At 38.7% G+C, this 17,564-nt stretch overlaps 1 protein-coding gene across 5 annotated transcripts in view; it reads left to right on the top strand.

The window, feature by feature from the left end:
* The window catches only part of FANCI (FA complementation group I), an 85,006-nt gene that overhangs the window by 6,329 nt on the left and 61,113 nt on the right, over positions 1–17,564 (top strand). For all 5 annotated transcript variants that reach the window (XM_032342044.1, XM_032342042.1, XM_032342043.1 and 2 more), the window contains exons 3-10: positions 7,274–7,346; positions 11,281–11,411; positions 11,837–11,993; positions 12,073–12,130; positions 14,240–14,281; positions 14,606–14,729; positions 15,191–15,276; positions 16,983–17,109. In XM_032342044.1, the coding sequence (XP_032197935.1) occupies positions 7,274–7,346; positions 11,281–11,411; positions 11,837–11,993; positions 12,073–12,130; positions 14,240–14,281; positions 14,606–14,729; positions 15,191–15,276; positions 16,983–17,109 (798 nt within the window). The remainder of the gene's footprint in view (positions 1–7,273; positions 7,347–11,280; positions 11,412–11,836; positions 11,994–12,072; positions 12,131–14,239; positions 14,282–14,605; positions 14,730–15,190; positions 15,277–16,982; positions 17,110–17,564) is intronic.

Below are 17,564 nucleotides of genomic sequence, written 5' to 3'. Positions count from 1 at the left end.
GATTGTGCCAAATCAAGAGTCAGCATTTAACTGACAGAGCCATCCAGGTGCCCCAGAAAGATTTTTCTACCTGGAAGTAAAATACCTTCTAAACAACTTTTTGATAAAAAGGAATATACCAACAGAAATCAGAGGATTTCTAGAAAAATAATGAGAACACTACGTATCAGTCTGCAGAATACTTTTTAAAATCACCAAAATCAGTTAAGAAGAAATAAATGAATAAAATTCTTGAAAGAGCAGCAAAGTAAACAAAAGAAAGACACAAAGAGGAAACCACTAAAATAAAACCGGAAACTTATCAAGTAGAGAACAGAAAACCAGTAAATCAAATTAATATATCAAAATCCTAATTCTTTGGAAAAAATAGTTAAAACCATTATCTGACCAAGAAAGAAAAGTGGTAAACACAAATGTACAAAGTAAGAAATGAGAAGGGGAAAATAACCTTTTTCTAAAAGATTTTTGTTTATTTGAGAGAGAGCATGAACCCGGGGAGGGGCAGAGGAAAAGGGACAAGCAGACTCCTCCCGGAGCCCAAGGTAGGGCTTGATCCCAGGACCCTGAGATCATGACCTGAGCTGAAGTCAGATGCTTAACCAACCAGGCCACTCAGGTGACCCGGGAATAATTATTAGTGAAGAGAGAATATCAAATGTATTAAGACACTACTTTGTACACATCTATGCAAATAAATTTGAAAATCTAGAGGAAATGGATAATTAAGAGCATGGAGTATAATAAAATTGACCCAGTTTGAGATGGAAAGCTTAATGAGACCAATTTACATAGAAGAAAAAGAGTTGAGCAGTTAATTTACACAGAAACACCAGGCCCAGATAATTTCACAGGGGACTTCCACCAAACTCTTAAAAATCAGAAATTAGAGATAGTCTCAATGCTACAGAATTTTTTGACAGCATATATAACATGGAAAAAAATATATATACATAAGGAAAACTTCTAGATGCATAATGTTGATACTCTAAACCTGATAAAGATAGCATAGAAAAAGGAAATTAAAGGGCATCTTCACTTATAAACATTGATGCAAAAATCTTAAATACTAGGGAACATATTCCAGTATCAGATGAAAAGAAAATCAGTCATGACCAAGTGGAATTTATGCCAGGATTACAAAGTTGGTTCAGTGTTAGAAAGTATATTACTCAAAAGCCCCTGTGATTATCTTCACAAGTCAGAGAATGTCTTTGACAAAATTCACCCATTCCTGGTAAAAACTCCTTGAGAAAATAGGAGTAGTGCCTGTTTCCTTAACTTGGTAAAACATATCCTAAAGTCAGCATCTTAATCGGAAACCCTAGAGGCATGATAATGAGACCACTGAGACCAGGAACCAGGCAGTATGTCTGCTCTTTCCACCGCGATTTAACATTGTCCCGGTCTGTTAGCCAATGCAGTTAAACTAGAGAAAACAATGAAAGGCATAGGATAGGCAAAAAGATTAAAAACTGTCTTTGCAGATGTCATACTAGTACACCTGGAAAACCCTGAAGAAGCTGTGGTCAAACCATCTACAGCAAGAAGTCAGCAAGGTAGCGGAGTATAAAATTCTGTAAAAATCAATAGAATTTCTTACACATAGTAGAAACAAAGTTCATATAGAAAAATAGGCAACAATAGCTAGGAGAACGCTGAAATCGAAGATCTTTGAGGAAGGACCAGCCCTACCGGATACTGAATGTACCAAAAATCCTCTCTCATTCAGTGCGGTATTGGTGCATGAAGAGAAGAACAGGTAATGGAATAACAAAGTCTCAAAATAGACCCAACTACGTATAAAATTTAGTGTATGATAAAGTGGTATTCTGAACAATGGGAGCAAAGATCATATTTAATAAATGGTGTTGAGACAACTAGATAGCCATTTAGGGAAAAAAAAAAAAAGGTAAAATTGGGTATACTCTTTACATACTCCTAAAGAATAAGCTCCACATGAATCAAATCTAAATCAAAAAAAAGTTTGGGGGTGCCTGCGTGGCTCAATCTGTTAAGCATCTAATTTCACCTCAGGTCAAGGTCTGAGTCTTAGGATGGAGCCCCTCCCTACCTTTTCAGGCTCTTTGCTCAGTGGGGAGTCTGCTTGTCCCTTCCCCCCACTTGTGTGTGTGCTCTCTCTCTCAAAATCTTTTTAAAAAATTAAATCTAAATATTAGAAGAAAATGGTTGAAATTCCTCTTTTTAATTTCAGTGCAGAGAGGGCTTTTCTAGGACTCAAACTCTAGATACAGTAAAAGATTGGTAAATTTACCTACATATAAGTAAAATTTATGTGACCAAAAACACCACATACAGAATCAAAACACAAATGACAAATTGGGAGAACATGTTTGGAATGTATCACAGATAAAGGATTAATATCCCTAATTCATAATAATTCAAAATAATTGGGGGTGGGGGGACAAGCCCATAGAAAAAGAACAAAATGAATGAAGAGGATAATCACAGAAAGACATAGAAAGAGCTGTAAACACAAGAAAAGATGCTCCAGGGATGCTTGGGTGGCTCAGTTGGTTTAAGTCTGTCTTTGGCTCAGGCCATGAACCCAGGGTCCTGGGATAGAGTCCTGCATGGGGCTCCCTGCTTAGTGGGGAGCCTGCGTCTCCCTCTGCCTGGCACTCCCCCTGCTTGTACTTTCTCTTTCTCTCTGACAAATAAACTCTTGGGGGAAAAAAAAAAAGATGCTCCGCTCATAAGAGAATAAAGATTAAAATGAAACGGCTACTATTTCTTATCTGTCAGAGTAGGGAAAAAAATGAACATCTTGTCTATATACTCTTGGTGAGATTGAGGAATCAGTCACTCATGCAATGCTGGTAGGAATGCAGAAATGGGTAAGACCACGATTAGAATTTGATGCTATCTAATAAAACTACTTAAATACATTTTCCCTCTACACTCATCCCACTTCTAGGACTACCCTAAAGATGTACCTCCAACAACATGAAATTATATTATGCACGAGGTTGTTCTTCGACTCTGTAAAAAACAATGAACTTTAATAGGGACTGATAGTGATTTCTTAATACTAAGTTAAAAAGGGAAAATGAAAAATGTATATTATTCTACCTTTTATATAAGAAAGAAGGGAAGTAAAGCGTACATATATCTGTGTATGCTTACAAAAAGAAACTCAGGAAGAATTCCATAACCATACTGAAGGTGGGGAGGTGGGGGAAAAAAAAAAAAAAGCTAATCCAAGTATTTGACTATATACCCTCTGTCTTGGGCAGAGGATTGAAGGAAGAAATATGAATAAACTGTGAACTTTTTAAAAAAGGATTATTTAATGTGATGATATGGTCAACGCGCTTCTGAAATGATTTTTAGATGTAATACAGAGTTCAGTAAATATGTTGAGGTTGGGAGTCAGCATTTTTACTGTGGTACAAGGGATAAATACAGGATATAAGGCGGCAAGAAAGAACCCTGTGGGGATGAATTAGAAATGGAAGTGCTGATATGAACTTAATGACATACATGCATATCCACACACATGTATATTTGTATGTGTTTGCATATATGTATACATACCTGTGTGTGTATGTGTGTGTGTGTGTGTGTGTGTGTGTGTGTGTTTTAAAGCTCTGTTCACTGAAAGAACTAAGATGTGGCACCAAAGATGCCACAGTAGTAACAAGCACAGCCATGAATTAGATCTTTGGTCTCTAATAATCATTCCCCACTAAAAGGAACCATTTCAGAGAAATGGCTGATTTTAAGAGGGGTGCTTGCTAGATACAAAATGAGCCTGGAACATCTTGCTAAGCCAGAAAGTAAAGAAGTGCTCAGAAAAAAGGATGAGGGCAAGTCACAAGGACATATGAGCTAGCTCGGAGGTGTTCCATCACCTAGATCTGAGACTATTAGAACATCAAAATAATTAAGTTCAGCTATGAATTATAAGACATTGAAAAATAAATCTGTGACTCCATACTGATAATAAAAAAATAAATGGGGAGAAGGACAGTCTCTTGCTTACTGTGCTAGCATTAGAAAATTGTTGTTTTGCAGCTGTTATGATGAATATTGGATCAGGCAAGAAACCAGTGGAAGCTAAATCCAGGAAATTTTTTTGTTTTTGTTTTTTTGCTTTTATTTTGAGCTGCTTTTAGACTTACAGAAAAGTTGTAAAAATAATTCAGGGAATTTTGTGTATCCCTCCCATAGCATCTTACATAACCTTAGTCAGAATTTTTTTTTTTTTTTTAAGATTTTACTTATTTATTTGAATCAGGCAGAGATCACAAGTTGGCAGAGAAGCAGGCAGAGAGAGAGAGGAGGAAGCTGGCTCCCTTCTGAGCAGAGAGCCCGATGCGGGGCTTGATCCCAGGACCCTGGGATCATGACCTGAGCCGAAAGCAGAGGCTTTAACCCACTGAGCCACCCAGGCGCCCCCCTTAGTCAGAATTTTAAGAATCAAGAAATTAACGTGGGCGCAATACCATTAGCAAACCTAAAGACCCTAATCAAACTCTGTATGGTGGTTTTCCCACTAATGTTATTTTTTCCCCCAAGAATTCCACTCAGCATAATACATTGCACTTGTTATCTTTCCCTGATTTTCTGCAGTTTGCAACAGTTCCTCAGTTTGTGTTTCTCATGATCTTGATAACCCTGCAGAATATTGATCAGTTATTGTGCTGAGTGTTCCTCAGTTGGTGCCTGTCTGGTGTGTCTCATGATTGGATTGAGGTCATTCATCCCTGGTAGAAGGACCCCAGAAATGGTGCCTTGCCTTTTCCAAGTGTATTGTATTGCTGGGCTCATGATGTCTATGTCATTCCTGGTGATATTGACTTTGATAACCTGGTAATGGTGGTTGTCATTGGGCTTTTCCATTATACAAGGGGAAAACTAGATGAGCAGGATATGTGCATGGTTAAAGTATCTCCCTACAAACTGCTCACTGTTTGTAACTATAAAGTGGGAAAATGAAGCAAAACACTTGGCTGAGTGACCAGAATTATTATTACCGGTGAGCGATAGATGGACATTCCATGCCTCTAGGTGTGACGCTATGAGAAGGACACAATATCACCTGTGTTCTGACCAGGAATGCATAAACTCCGTATAATCATGAGGAAACATCAGACATTGCAAAATGAGGGCTGTTCTATTTAGGGGGGAAAAAAAAAGTCTGTGTCTGGACTGTGCCGTTAACTTGATAGTTGCAGTCTACCAATTAAAAGAAAGATGTTAAAGCCGTCTGAAACGACAAGGATACAAAATCTTATTTCGTTTACTTTTATGTTTTAAAATGCAGTAAAAAGCATAAAGTCAGAAAGGAAGAGGAGAGATCATGTAAGTGGAGGGCGGAAGGAGAGCAAGGGCCGAGGGAGTAGAAGAGTTACTCACTGAGCACCTGGGCAGTAGTTCTGTGTGTGTCATCTGCGTGACTCCTCCTAACTGTCCGTGGAGGTAGGGACATGGAGACACATACATTCGAATAACTTGACTGAGATCATGAAGCTGGTAAATGGCACGGCCAGGATTCATCATGTGATTCTAGGTCCAGTTTTCTTTTTTTCCCCATGCCATACTGCTTCCTAATGAAACTGAAATTGTTTCAAGAAGTGTCAGGGTTTCAATGTTTATAGCAGCAATGTTCATAATAGCCAGACTATGTAAAGAGCCCAGATGCTCCTTGACAAATGAATGGATAAAGATGATGTGGTATGTATACTCAATGGAATACTAAGCCATCAAAAAAAAAAAAAAAAAGAAAGAAAGAAAGAAAAAGAAATCTTGGCCATTTGCAATGATGTGGATGGAAGTAGAAGGCATTATGCTAAGTGAAATAAGTCACAGGGAAAGATAATTATATGCTCTAACTCATATGTGGAGTTATAAATGAGGAACATTTATTTCTCATGGTTCTGGAGGCTAGAATTCAGAGATGAGAGTGCCAGTATTGTCTGATGAAGGCCCTATTCTGGATTGCAGACTTCAGTTGTATCCTCACATGGTGGAAGGAGCCAGGGAGCTCTCTTTATTGACTCATCTCATTCATGAGAGTTCTCATGAGAGTTCTCCCCTTATGACCTAATTATCTTCAAAAGTCCCATTTCCAAATACTATCACATTGGGCATTAGGATTCCAACATGTGCATTTAGGGGGGACATAAACATTCAGACCACAGCAAAGTCCTACTAATTTGAGCTGTCAAATATATCTTTAGTCTACTACTTCTTTTTAAAAAAGTTTGCCGGGGCTGCCAACTATAAAAGTATTATAAACTGAGTACCTTAAATGATAAAAATTTATTTTTTGGTTGGAGATTCAAAGTCCAGGATCAAAGTGCTGGCAGTGTTGGTTTCTTTAAGGCTGTGAGAATCTCATCTAGCTTCCAGGGGTTGATGACAATCTCTGGTGTTCCTGAGCTTCTATCACCCCGCTCTCTGCTTCGTTTTCACCCAGCACACTTGCACATCTGTCTCTGTGTCCAAGATTCCCCTTCTTATGAGGATAGTCATATTTGCACCAACTGTAATGACCTCAACTAATTACGTTTGCAATAGCCCTATTTTCAAATAAGGTCACGTTCTGAGGTCCTCTGTACGTCAGAACTCCAACATTAATATTTTTTAAAATTTTATTTATTTATTTGACAGAGATCACAAGTAGGCAGAGAGGCAGGCAGAGAGAGGGGAGAGGGAAGCAGGCTCCCTGCTGAGCAAAGAGCCCAATTCGGGGCTCGATCCCAGAACCCTGAGATCATGAGACCTGAGCCGAAGGCAGAGGCTTAACCCACTGAGCCACTGAGGTGCCCCAACAACTTTAATTTTGAAGGGGGTTGGTGCAGGCACAGTCCAACCAGTAATATCTCCACTGCTCTTTGGGGTAAGCCACTACCATCTCTCACTTTTGAACACTGTTGCAGTCTCCTAACATACCCCTCTTCCACTTTTAAGCCCCACCCCACCAGCCATTCTCTACAGAAGGAGTAAGACTTATTTAAAGAAAAAAAAGAAGAAGAAGAAGAAGAAGAGCGTATCCTGTCACTGTGCTCTTTTCTCTTTAGTTAGTTCTGTTGTACTTAGACATTATAGAGTGAAGATACAAATAAATTTCAGTCTTGACAGCCGTGCATCCTGTTAAGTTCTATGCTGTTCTAAGTCCGTGATATTTGTGATACCTGAAGTCTCTGAAGGGGGTGAACCTGACAGAAGATTCATATTGGGACTTTAGGCCATTGGGATAGCGAAATTGTTGCCAGAAACTTGAAGCTTCTTCTTTCTTTCATTGCAGCTGGCTAATCTCCTTCAGAATCAGGCCGTGAAAGGAAAAGCTGCAGGAGCGCTCCTGCGAGCCATCTTCAGAGGTAATAATTCATGCCACTTCTGCCCGCCTGGGTTTGTTAGATTGGTTTACTTTGGACACATATTGCTGCTTTTCTTACTGTTTGAAGCCACACTGAGACTTCTCTTTGATTTTGGGATTTTCACAAAGTCATCTAAGGCAAGCAGCCTCCTGTCTTACAGACTCAAATAATTTTACTTAAGGGGATCGAAGTGGATACGTGAGATTGTATCATTGGTTTGGGGGCCTATAAAGGATGTGTTTTCATGAAATGCACTTTGGTTTACTTGTGCTTTAAGAATTGTGGAGAAGAAAACAGCAATGTTTAGTACTTAACCTGTGCTCACTAACGAGGGGCAAAGGAGCCCTGGGGCTTAATGACTTGGAATATCTTGGTTGACTTCTATATTATGTTCCCACCAGCACTGAAGGAGGATGATGGTTTCTCCATATCCTTGTCAACCTTCTTACTGTCTTCCTCACTGTAGCCATACTAAGGGGTGGGGGTGGTATCTCACTGTTGTTTTGATAAGCATTTCCCTGAGGGCTGATGATGTCGCGCATCCTTTCAGGTGCTTACTGGCCATTTCTGCATCTTCTTTGGAGAACTGTCTATTCAGATAATTTGCACTTTAAAAAATTGGGTTGTCCTTTTATTATTGAGTTCTATTAGTTCTTGATACGTTCTAGGTACATGTCCCTTATTAAATACATCATTTGCAAACATTTTCTCCCCTTCGGGGTTTTTTTCACTCTTCTTTGATAGTATGCTTTGAAGCACAAAGTTTTTTGATGTCCATTTTATTTTCTTATAGCTTGTTCTTTGAGTGTTTTATCTAAGATACCATTGCTTAGTCCAAAGTTATGAAGATTTAAACCCATGTTTTGTTTTCAAAGTTTTATAGCCTTAGCTTTACATTTAGATCTTTGATCCATTTTGAGTTTCTATTTGTATGTGGTGTGATGTGGGAGTCCAACTGCATCTTGTCTTGTTTTCTCTAGAACTCTTAGTGAAAATCAGTTGCCCAGAAATGTGAGGGCTTATGTCTAGACTCAAGGTTCTAGTCTCTTAATCTGTATGTTTCCTTATGTCAGTACCACACTGTCTTGATTACCATATTGTTGTAGTAAGTTTTAAAATCGAGAAGTTTGAGTCCTCCAACTTTGTTTTTCTTTTTCAGGATTTTTTCGGATATTCAGGGTCTCTTGTGTTTTCATATGAATTTTAAGATTAGCTTGTCAGTTTCTGAAAAAAGGGAAGCTGGGGTTTTAGTAGGATTGTGTTGAAGCTGTGTATGAATGTGAGAACTATTGCTATCTTAGCCTAAGTCTTCCATTACATGAACATGGAATGTCTTTCCATTTACTTAGGTTCTCTTTTTTCCTTCCAGTGGTATTTTATAATCTTCAGAATATAAGTCTTATACATACTTTTTTAAGATTTATTCTTAACTATTCTATTTTTTTGATGCTATTGTAAATGGAATTTACTTAATTTAGTCATCTAATTGTTCATTGTTAGTATATGGAAATGCAGTAGACTTTTTTTTAAGATTATATTTTTAAATTTATTTATTTGGAGAAAGAGAGAATGAGCAGGTGGGTGGAGAGCCAGGCAGAGAGAGAATGAGAATCTGGAGAAGGATCCCGACTTAGCACTGAGCCCCTGCCTGGCTCAGTCTCAGGATCCTGAGATAAGATTTTATTTTAAAGTAATCTCAAAAGGGGCACCTTGGTGGCTTAGTTAAGCGTCTGCCCTCTGGTCAGGCCCTAATCCTGGGACCCTGGGATCGACCCCTGCATCAGGCTGGCTGCTTGGAGGGGAGTCTGCTTCTCCTTCTGCCTCTGCTTGCTGCTCCCCCTACTTGTGCTCGCTTTCTCTGTCAAATAAATAAATAAAATCTAGAAAAAAAAAGTAATCTCTGCTCCTAACATGGGACTCAAACTCAACGACCCCTACATCAAGAAGAGTCACATGTTCTACTGACTGACCAGCCAGGTGCTGCCCTCTAACAATTTATTTTTTTGAGTCTACCTTAGGGTTTTCTATAAACATGATTATGTCATTTATGAGTAGGGATATGTTTACTTGTTTTTCAAATTGGATGCCTATTATTATATTTTTTTAAGATTTTATTCCTCATTTTTTAGATTTTATTCATCAGGGAGAGAGCTTGACTGAGCGCCCCTTGGGGTGATTTTTTGTTTGTTTGTTTTCATGTGCATATGTTAAATCTCAGTCTCTGGGCTGTCAAGTTCTATGCATTTGGCAGTACTTCAGATTCTGTCTGCAGCACTCCAGGATCCCGCAGGATAATCCCATCACCTGAAACCCCCCCAGGCCTCCCCTCTGCAGTTGCCCACTTCCCTTCCCCCAGCCTGTCAACCACTCAGCTGGGTTTTTTTCTCCCTACAGTTTTGCTTTTCCTAGAACATCTCCTGAATATAATCACACAACCTGTAGCTGGGGTTTGTGTATGTGTGTGTGGTGGTTGTTTTTTTTGTTTTGTTTTGTTTTGTTTTTAAAGATTTTATTTATTATTTGACAGAGCACAAGGGGGAGCAGCAGGCAGAGGGGAAGCAGAAGCAGTGTCCACTGAGGGGGGAGCCCATTGTGGGGCTCGATCCCAGGACCCTGAGATCATGATCTGAGCTAAAGGCAGACGCTTAACCGACTGAGCCACCCAGGTGCTCAACATGTAGCTGTTTTGATCTGTGTTCACTCACCTAACAAAATGCATTTAAGATTTTATTCATGTCGTGTGAGTCAGTTGCTCTGTCCTTTTATCACCGAACTGTACCCCATTGTATGGGGGTCCACAGTTCATCCGTTCACCTACCGAAAGACAGCGTGGTTGCTTCTGGTTTTTGATGACGATGAGCAAAGCTGTGGTAAACATTGGTTTTCAGCAAATAGGTTTTTGTGTTGCCCTAAGTTTTAATTGGCTGAGGTAGATTACCTGGGAGTGCGATCGCTTCAGGGTCCTATGGCAAGTTTGTGTTTAACTTTATAAGAAACTGCCAACCTGTCTTCCAAAGTGGTCGCATCGCTGTGTGTTCCTCAGGAGCGATGAAGGAGATTTCCCCGTGCTCTGCGTGGCCGCTAGCATTTGGCTGGGGAAGGGTTTCTGGATTGTAGCCGTTTCAGTAGGTGGGCAGTGGTATTTAATAGTTGTTTGCGTTTTTACTTCCTTAACAGAAAATTATGTTGAACACGTCTTCATAGATTTACTTGCCATCATAGGTCTTTTTTTTTTTTTGTCTGTTTAGATCTTTGGTCCATTTAAAAAATTGGGTTGTGTGTTTTCCTATTTTTGAGTTTTAAGATTTCTTACTCTGGATACATGTTGTTTATAAGATATGTGTCTTGCAGATCTATCAGTTTGTGGCTTGTGTGTCAATTTCTATTCTGTTTTTTCTGTATATGGGCCATACTCTTAAAGGATATTTTGTGGGAACTCTGGAAATCAGATTCCATTCTCCTCTCCCAGGATTGTTGTTGTTGATGGTTTTTATTATCTTTGTCAGTTTTCTTACTGCTTTTATGGAGGGAAGGATTTTCTGAGGTCTTTATTATTCTGCCATTCCTGCTGGCATTCATTACTCAGTTATATTTTGAAGTGGAATATGTTAAAGACATTTAATTTGGGTTACTGGACCCCAAAAGGCTCTAAGGTGTATTAGAAGGTATTTCTCCTTTTGCACTATGAATTTGTTTTTACAAATTAATGCTGTAGGAGGAAAAAAAAAGATGGCATTTCAATCGTCTGTCTCATTTAAGTATTCTTATAAAGCTCCTAAATATTGCTGTTCTAAACATTCTAGTAATCAGTAGTTTGATAATTCTACTTCTGTATTAAAACTATATAGCTGTTTGTTTTTCCTATTTGCCCTTCGACTTTCTAAGATTTCTTCCTTTATTCTTTGTTTCTGTACTACTTGTTTAAAACAATAAGGTTCCCCCTGCTCTGAGGAGGCTGGCGCTCTGAGGAGACTTAAGATATACATTTGTTGTATCCACTTAGTGGAGTCAGGGGACTTGCAGAAAGAAGTAGCATCTGAGATCATAGGATTACTAATGCTAGAGGTAAGATGGGAAACAAAAGCTTTTTTGGTTTTGGGTGGATTTGGGGACGGGGCTTGTAATTTGTTAAGGGAGGGTAAACTTAAACGTGCCAAACCTAGCCTACATAATTCTTACTTATGAATAAGAACTACTGTTAAATGGAATAGGTGATGGATGGGCCATAAACCCATGTTTATGTTAATTTCTGATATTGTGGACATCTGGTATCTTTGAAGAGTATTTGAAGACATTGGAGAACTGCTGGAGGATTCTGACCTTTGAAATCTTATAAGTTTGTACCAGAGCAGTCGCTCTCTGGGGTCCCTTATAGGACCAGTTCTGGGTTTCAGTACCAGTTCTGTTAATTCAGCAAGAGACACTATTTTGTGGAGATACCAAACATCTAGATTTCTGCTTAACATTTTCTTTATCCCATAAACTTTTAGGCTCACAATTTTCCAGGATCATTCCTGGTTAAATTGGCCAAGGAGTTTGTTGGTGCTATCAAAGAGGGCAGCTTGACAAATGGAAAGTCTTTGGAGTTATTGCCCATTATTCTCACTGCCCTTGTTGCCAACAAGGAAAATCTAGATTATGGAAAAGGTAATTTTCTTCCAAGTTTAGTGGCTTTTTTGCTACTTACTTAATCAAATTTATTTCTCAGTGTATTTTGCATTTCTAGGTGAACTGAGTGGGGAGGAATGTAAGAAGCAGTTGATTAACACCCTGTGTTCTGGCAGGTGAGTCTTATTAATGTGTAGCAGTTTCTCAGATTTACAAGTGGCCAAAAAAGGGAGTACTGTTTATTTCAGGAATTTGTATCACTAAGTCTTCAGTCTGTTAGTTTGTTTATAATGTACAGCGTAAAACTCTTTATATAGTTTGTGATGACCTTTTGAGAGATTACTTACTATACTTTCTGTTCTAAGATTCCATATAGTTTCTATTTACTTGACTTTCATCTTTTCTTTTTTTTTTTAAGATTTTGTTTGTTTATTTGACAGAGATCACAAGTAGGCAGAGAGGCAGGCAGAGAGAGGGGAGGCAGGCCCCCCCGAGCAGAGAGCCCGATGCGGGGCTCAATCACAGGACCCTAAGATCATGACCTGAGGCGAAGGCAAAAGCTTAACCCACTGAGTCACCCAGGCACCTCTACTTGACTTTCATCTTAACACAGTTTTGTCCTCTAGCTTTATTTGGAGTCCTAAGGTCCTTAAGGCTGAGAAGTCGCCCTGCTACTATATCTTTTATTTTTTTTTTAAATGAGTGGCATATATATAATTAATGGTTGTACCTTTAAGCCAGAAATATGGGAAGCTACCCTAAAGAAAGACTCCAGCATAATAAGAAAATCTTCATACATGAACTTGTTCAACCCAGAAGATTGTGACCCACTTAAGCATATAATAATAGAGAAATGTAAGTTATTATGGTATGTAATCTATGTAAGTTAAGGTAGAGCCACTCCATGAAATTTAACCCCATTAAAGTGAAATATATAAAACCATCAAAGGTGAAAAATCCTTACTATAGTCCGTGAAATAAAGAGAATACTAAGTTGTATAATATAGTGATTACATTTGGGTACATTAAAAAGAAACAGAAGAGAGCTTCCAATCAGAAACAACAGCTTTTATGGTTCTTTATATAAGATCCTTAACATACCTAATTTTAAGTATGTATCCACTCATTTGTTTCTAAATTTAAAAAATTTTTAGGATTTTTTTTTTTGAATTTTCTTTTTTAAAGGTTTTATTTATTTGACAGAGAGAGAGAGCACAAGCCAGGGGAGCAGAAGAGGGAGAAGCAGACTCCCCACCGAGCAGGGAACCCGATGCAGGACTCGATCCCAGGACCCTGGGATCATGACCTGAGACGAAGGCAGTTGCTTAACCAACTGAGCCACTCAGGCGCCCCTAAAGATTTTATTTTTAAATAATCTCTATACCTAACATGGGGGGATCAAACTCGATCCTGAGATCAAGAATCACATGCTTCTCCAACTGAGCCAACCAGCTATCCCTCATTCGTTTTTAATACACTAAAGAGTTTATTCGGTACATATTGTAATATACCTTGCATTTTTCATTTAACACATCTGTTTGTGTCAGTATACACAACTCTACATAGTTCCTTTTTTAAAAAAGATTTTATTTATTTGAAAGAGAGAGAGAGAGACAGATAGCACAAGCAGGGAGGAGAGAGAGAAATATGTTCTCCTCTGAGCAGGGAACCCAAGGCAGGGCTTGATCCCAGGACCCTGGGATCATGGCCTGAGTCAAAGGCAGACGCTTAACTGACGAAGTCACCCAGGTGCCCCTACATCTTCTTTTCAATAGTTTTATACTATTCTGTTATAAATGGCTAATCTCTAATTGTTAAGAGTGGTTTTTTTCCCAATAAATAATATTTAGTTGTTTGTTTTTTTGCTATTATAAAAAGTATTGCAATGAACATCCTTACATCTAGGTGACTTTTTATAAGCCTGTACTTGGATATATTTCTAATACTAATTTGAGGGGATCTGTGGTTATGTGCATTTTTAAACTTGATAATTATTGCCAGCTTGTCTTTCCAGAAGAGTTATATCAGTATACACTCTCTAAAATAGTATATGGAGAGCATTTGTTTCCCCAAAATTCCCAGCATTGAGTATCATCAGACTTTGATTTTTGTAGTTTTGTAGGTTAAAAGCTGTTACTTCATTGAGTCTTTGATCTTGTTTTCCAGTAGAACCCAATCAAACTTAAAATGACCTTAATTTTTTCCCTTATTAATTTTACATAGTAATATGCAAATGAGTTAAATTGAGAAGAACTTTCATATTCTTTGTCATTTTCTTTAACCAGATGGGATCAGCAGTATGTAATCCAACTTACCTCCATGTTCAAGTAAGCATCATTATTCCCTTTTCTCATTTTTCCTTGCTGTGTGAACTTGTCGGTTAGAAATTGAAGTTTAGCAAGCTCAAACACTACTCTCCCCCAAGTAAGAGTATTGGTACCTCTTTTCTGTTACAGAATTTTCTCCCTTTTTTACTTTAATTGCTTATTTAAAGTAGAACTATGATTTTTTTCCAATGTGGCTTTGCTTATGTAAAGCTTTTGGCCCCCTTTATGGTTCTCTCTTAGATAAAAACCAAAGAGGCAGTTATAATATTCTCATGTCTCCCAAATTAGGCCGTAGCTCTGACCTTTAGAGTCTTTGATCCACAGGGATGTCCCTCTGGCTGCAGAAGAGGTGGAATTTGTGGTGGAAAAAGTATTGAGGATGTTCAGCAAGTTGAATCTTCAAGAAATACCACCTCTGGTCTATCAGCTTCTAGTTCTCTCCTCAAAGGTATAAGTAAAAAGTGTATATATATATATATATTTTTTTTTTAACTCTAGTGGAATGATCAGTTAGGGCCATTCAGCTTATCCATACTCTTGATTTACATACTAAGACATAGATGCTTTCATTTCGTGTCTGAGGATATGATGGGTAGAAGGGTCATGCTCCTCGGCCAATGAAAATATGCATGTCTCTTGTATTCCCACATTGTGTGTGTGTGTATTAGCAGAAGAGATAAAGATCTCAAGAAAGTGTGGACTATTGGCCCCTTAAGTCTGACACTAAGATGCATTTCAAACCCAATCTCAACTTGAAAAAGTGTTCTGTAAATCCTTAGTGTGACTTTAGGTTGTAATTTACCTATTGAGGTTCATATTTGAGAATCCTCTAAGCTGAAAAGTAGATTAAGTTCAACTTGGTGACCTTGCTCTTTATGGGGAGACCTTACCTTTTTTGTATTTTTTCAGGGAAGCAGAAGGAGGGCTTTGGAAGGAATCATAGCTTTCTTCAACGAGCTAGATAAGCGACACAATGAGGAACAGAGTGGTGATGAGTGAGTAATACAGTACAGAAATAAAGTCATTTTGACAGATGCGTCTTCTTTTATGTGTTCGACTTCCTCTTATTTAACCTTTCAGTCCCTACCTTCACCTTAGCACAGAACTTCCCTAGTCCTCTCTGAGCTGCTCAGTCCTAAAGCAGCCAGCCTTCTCACCTACCTTATTTACAGCTCTCCAGGAGAACAGCGGTAGTTGTTGTGGAAGTTGCAGGTTTATAAGTTGTTTATGAAGTGTCTACTCTGTTCCAGGGACTATTTGGCCCTGGGACTGTAGTGTTGAAGCAGTCAGACAAGGTTCCTGCTTTCAAAGAGTTTAAATATTGGTGAGAAGAGAACAGGAAATAAATAAGAAAAATATTAGAAAGTGCTATGCAGATAACTCAAATGAATGATCTGATAGTGACAATGTAGTTACTTTAGAGTGTGGTCAAGAAAAACCTCTTGCAGAGGGTGTTACTTTAAGTGAAGCCTGAATGGTGAGAGCCACATTACATAGATCAAACATTCTCAGCTCATGGACTACTTAGTATGAATGCAGGACACAGCTTGGCATGCCTGAAAAAGTTTTTTTTTTTTTTTTTTTTAAGATTTTACTTATTTATTTGACAGAGAGTGAGCACAAGCAGGGGGAGCCACAGAGGGAGAGGGTGAAGCAGGGGGCCCGATGCAAGGCTTGATCCCAGGACCCTGGGATCTGGAGGCAGACACTTAACTGACTGAGCCATCCAGGTGCCCCTGAAGAAGATTTTTCCTAAAGCAAATATTTGTAGAGTGTTTACCTGTGCTAGGTGCTGTTCTAAGCACTTAAACCTCACAACAGCCCTATTTTGCTTCTACTTAATGCATGCGGAGACTGAGGCATGGAGAAATTAAGGGATAACCTAAGATGATAGAGCAGTGGAGCTGAGATTTCAACCCATGGCTGCAGAGCTCATGCTGTTAATCTGATTGTAGCCTACCACTTCTACTGTAGGGTAACTTTTTGTTACGTGGCTTGAGCACCTGATTATAAGGCGATCTTATATACGGAGTTAGGAAAAACTGATGGAAAAGCAGGTGTGGGACAAAATAAGCTCAGTTTTAACCATGTTAAGTTTGAGATGTATATTAGCATCCCATATGCAGGTATTAAGCAGATAGTCTAGAGATAAGAGATTGGAAAGAACTAAAACCATGGGACTGAATAGGGAATCCTAGGGAAATTGTGAAGAAAACCCATGACTGAACTTAACAGCATTCCACCATTTAAAGGGAGGGTGAGCCAGCCAAAAAAAAAAAAAAAGAAGAAGAAGAAGAATTCAATGACAGTGCCCTAGAAGAGAAGAGAGTGTTTCAAGAAAGAAGTGGTCGGTTGTATCCTGTCTGCGGGGGTATTAATTAAGGTGGGACTTGATTACAGGATTTGGCAACATAGAGGTCATTTGTAACCCTTGCAAGAATAGTCAAATGGCATTGAGGGGAGTGGGTAGAGAGGAGACAGAGCCTGGTTGAATTGGATTTAATGGAGAATAGGTAAAGAAGTGGAATTAATGATAATAGACAATTCATGCTTTCAGGAAGTTTTGTTATAAGTAGCTAGGAATGAGGCAGTAGAATTTACACTTCCTGCCTCCAGTATGAGTTCAACTTGAGTTCATCGGAGTACCTGCACTCTTGTCTCTTGCTCAAACTAACTCATACCTTTCTGTTGAATCTTTCAGGCTGTTGGATCTTGTTACCGTGCCATCAGGTGAACTGCGTCATGTGGAAGGCACCATTATTCTACACATTGTGTTTGCCATCAAACTGGACTGTGAACTAGGCAGAGAACTCCTGAAACACCTAAAGGTAACCACAGACTCCTTCGGTGACCCAGGAGCTCTTTATGAAACAGGGATGTGTAAACTCAGGCCCCTTTGAGTGCCCGTTAAGGACAGGAGACGAGTGGAAGCATCGTATAATGGTCCTAGATCTAGAGGATGCCTTTTAATTTGGAAGTAGAAAATCTACATCACAACATTCTTAAGCAAGTTCCATTTTAACACCATGCTTAAAAGTTTGAGTGTTTAAAAAGAAAAAAAAGACGAGGACTGTTCAGCAGGAAACTTAACATTACATCATAACTCCGTCATTGTCCTAGGCGAGCTTCAACCTTGACCTCTCTTTCTCCATTTGAGAATTGGGAGAGTGCCTATTTCTAGTAGTGTATTATGGAGTTTTGTGCAACTAAGTCATTCATCAATACATATGTGTAAGGTTGCTAGAATAAAATTAAAAGTGTTTTGAATTCTTAAAGAATATTA

Source organism: Mustela erminea, chromosome 5 (genome assembly GCF_009829155.1).
Source record: "Mustela erminea isolate mMusErm1 chromosome 5, mMusErm1.Pri, whole genome shotgun sequence".
Lineage (NCBI taxonomy): Eukaryota > Metazoa > Chordata > Mammalia > Carnivora > Mustelidae > Mustela > Mustela erminea.
Note: the sequence above shows the minus strand (reverse complement) of the source record. Positions and strands in the feature narration are given on the sequence as shown.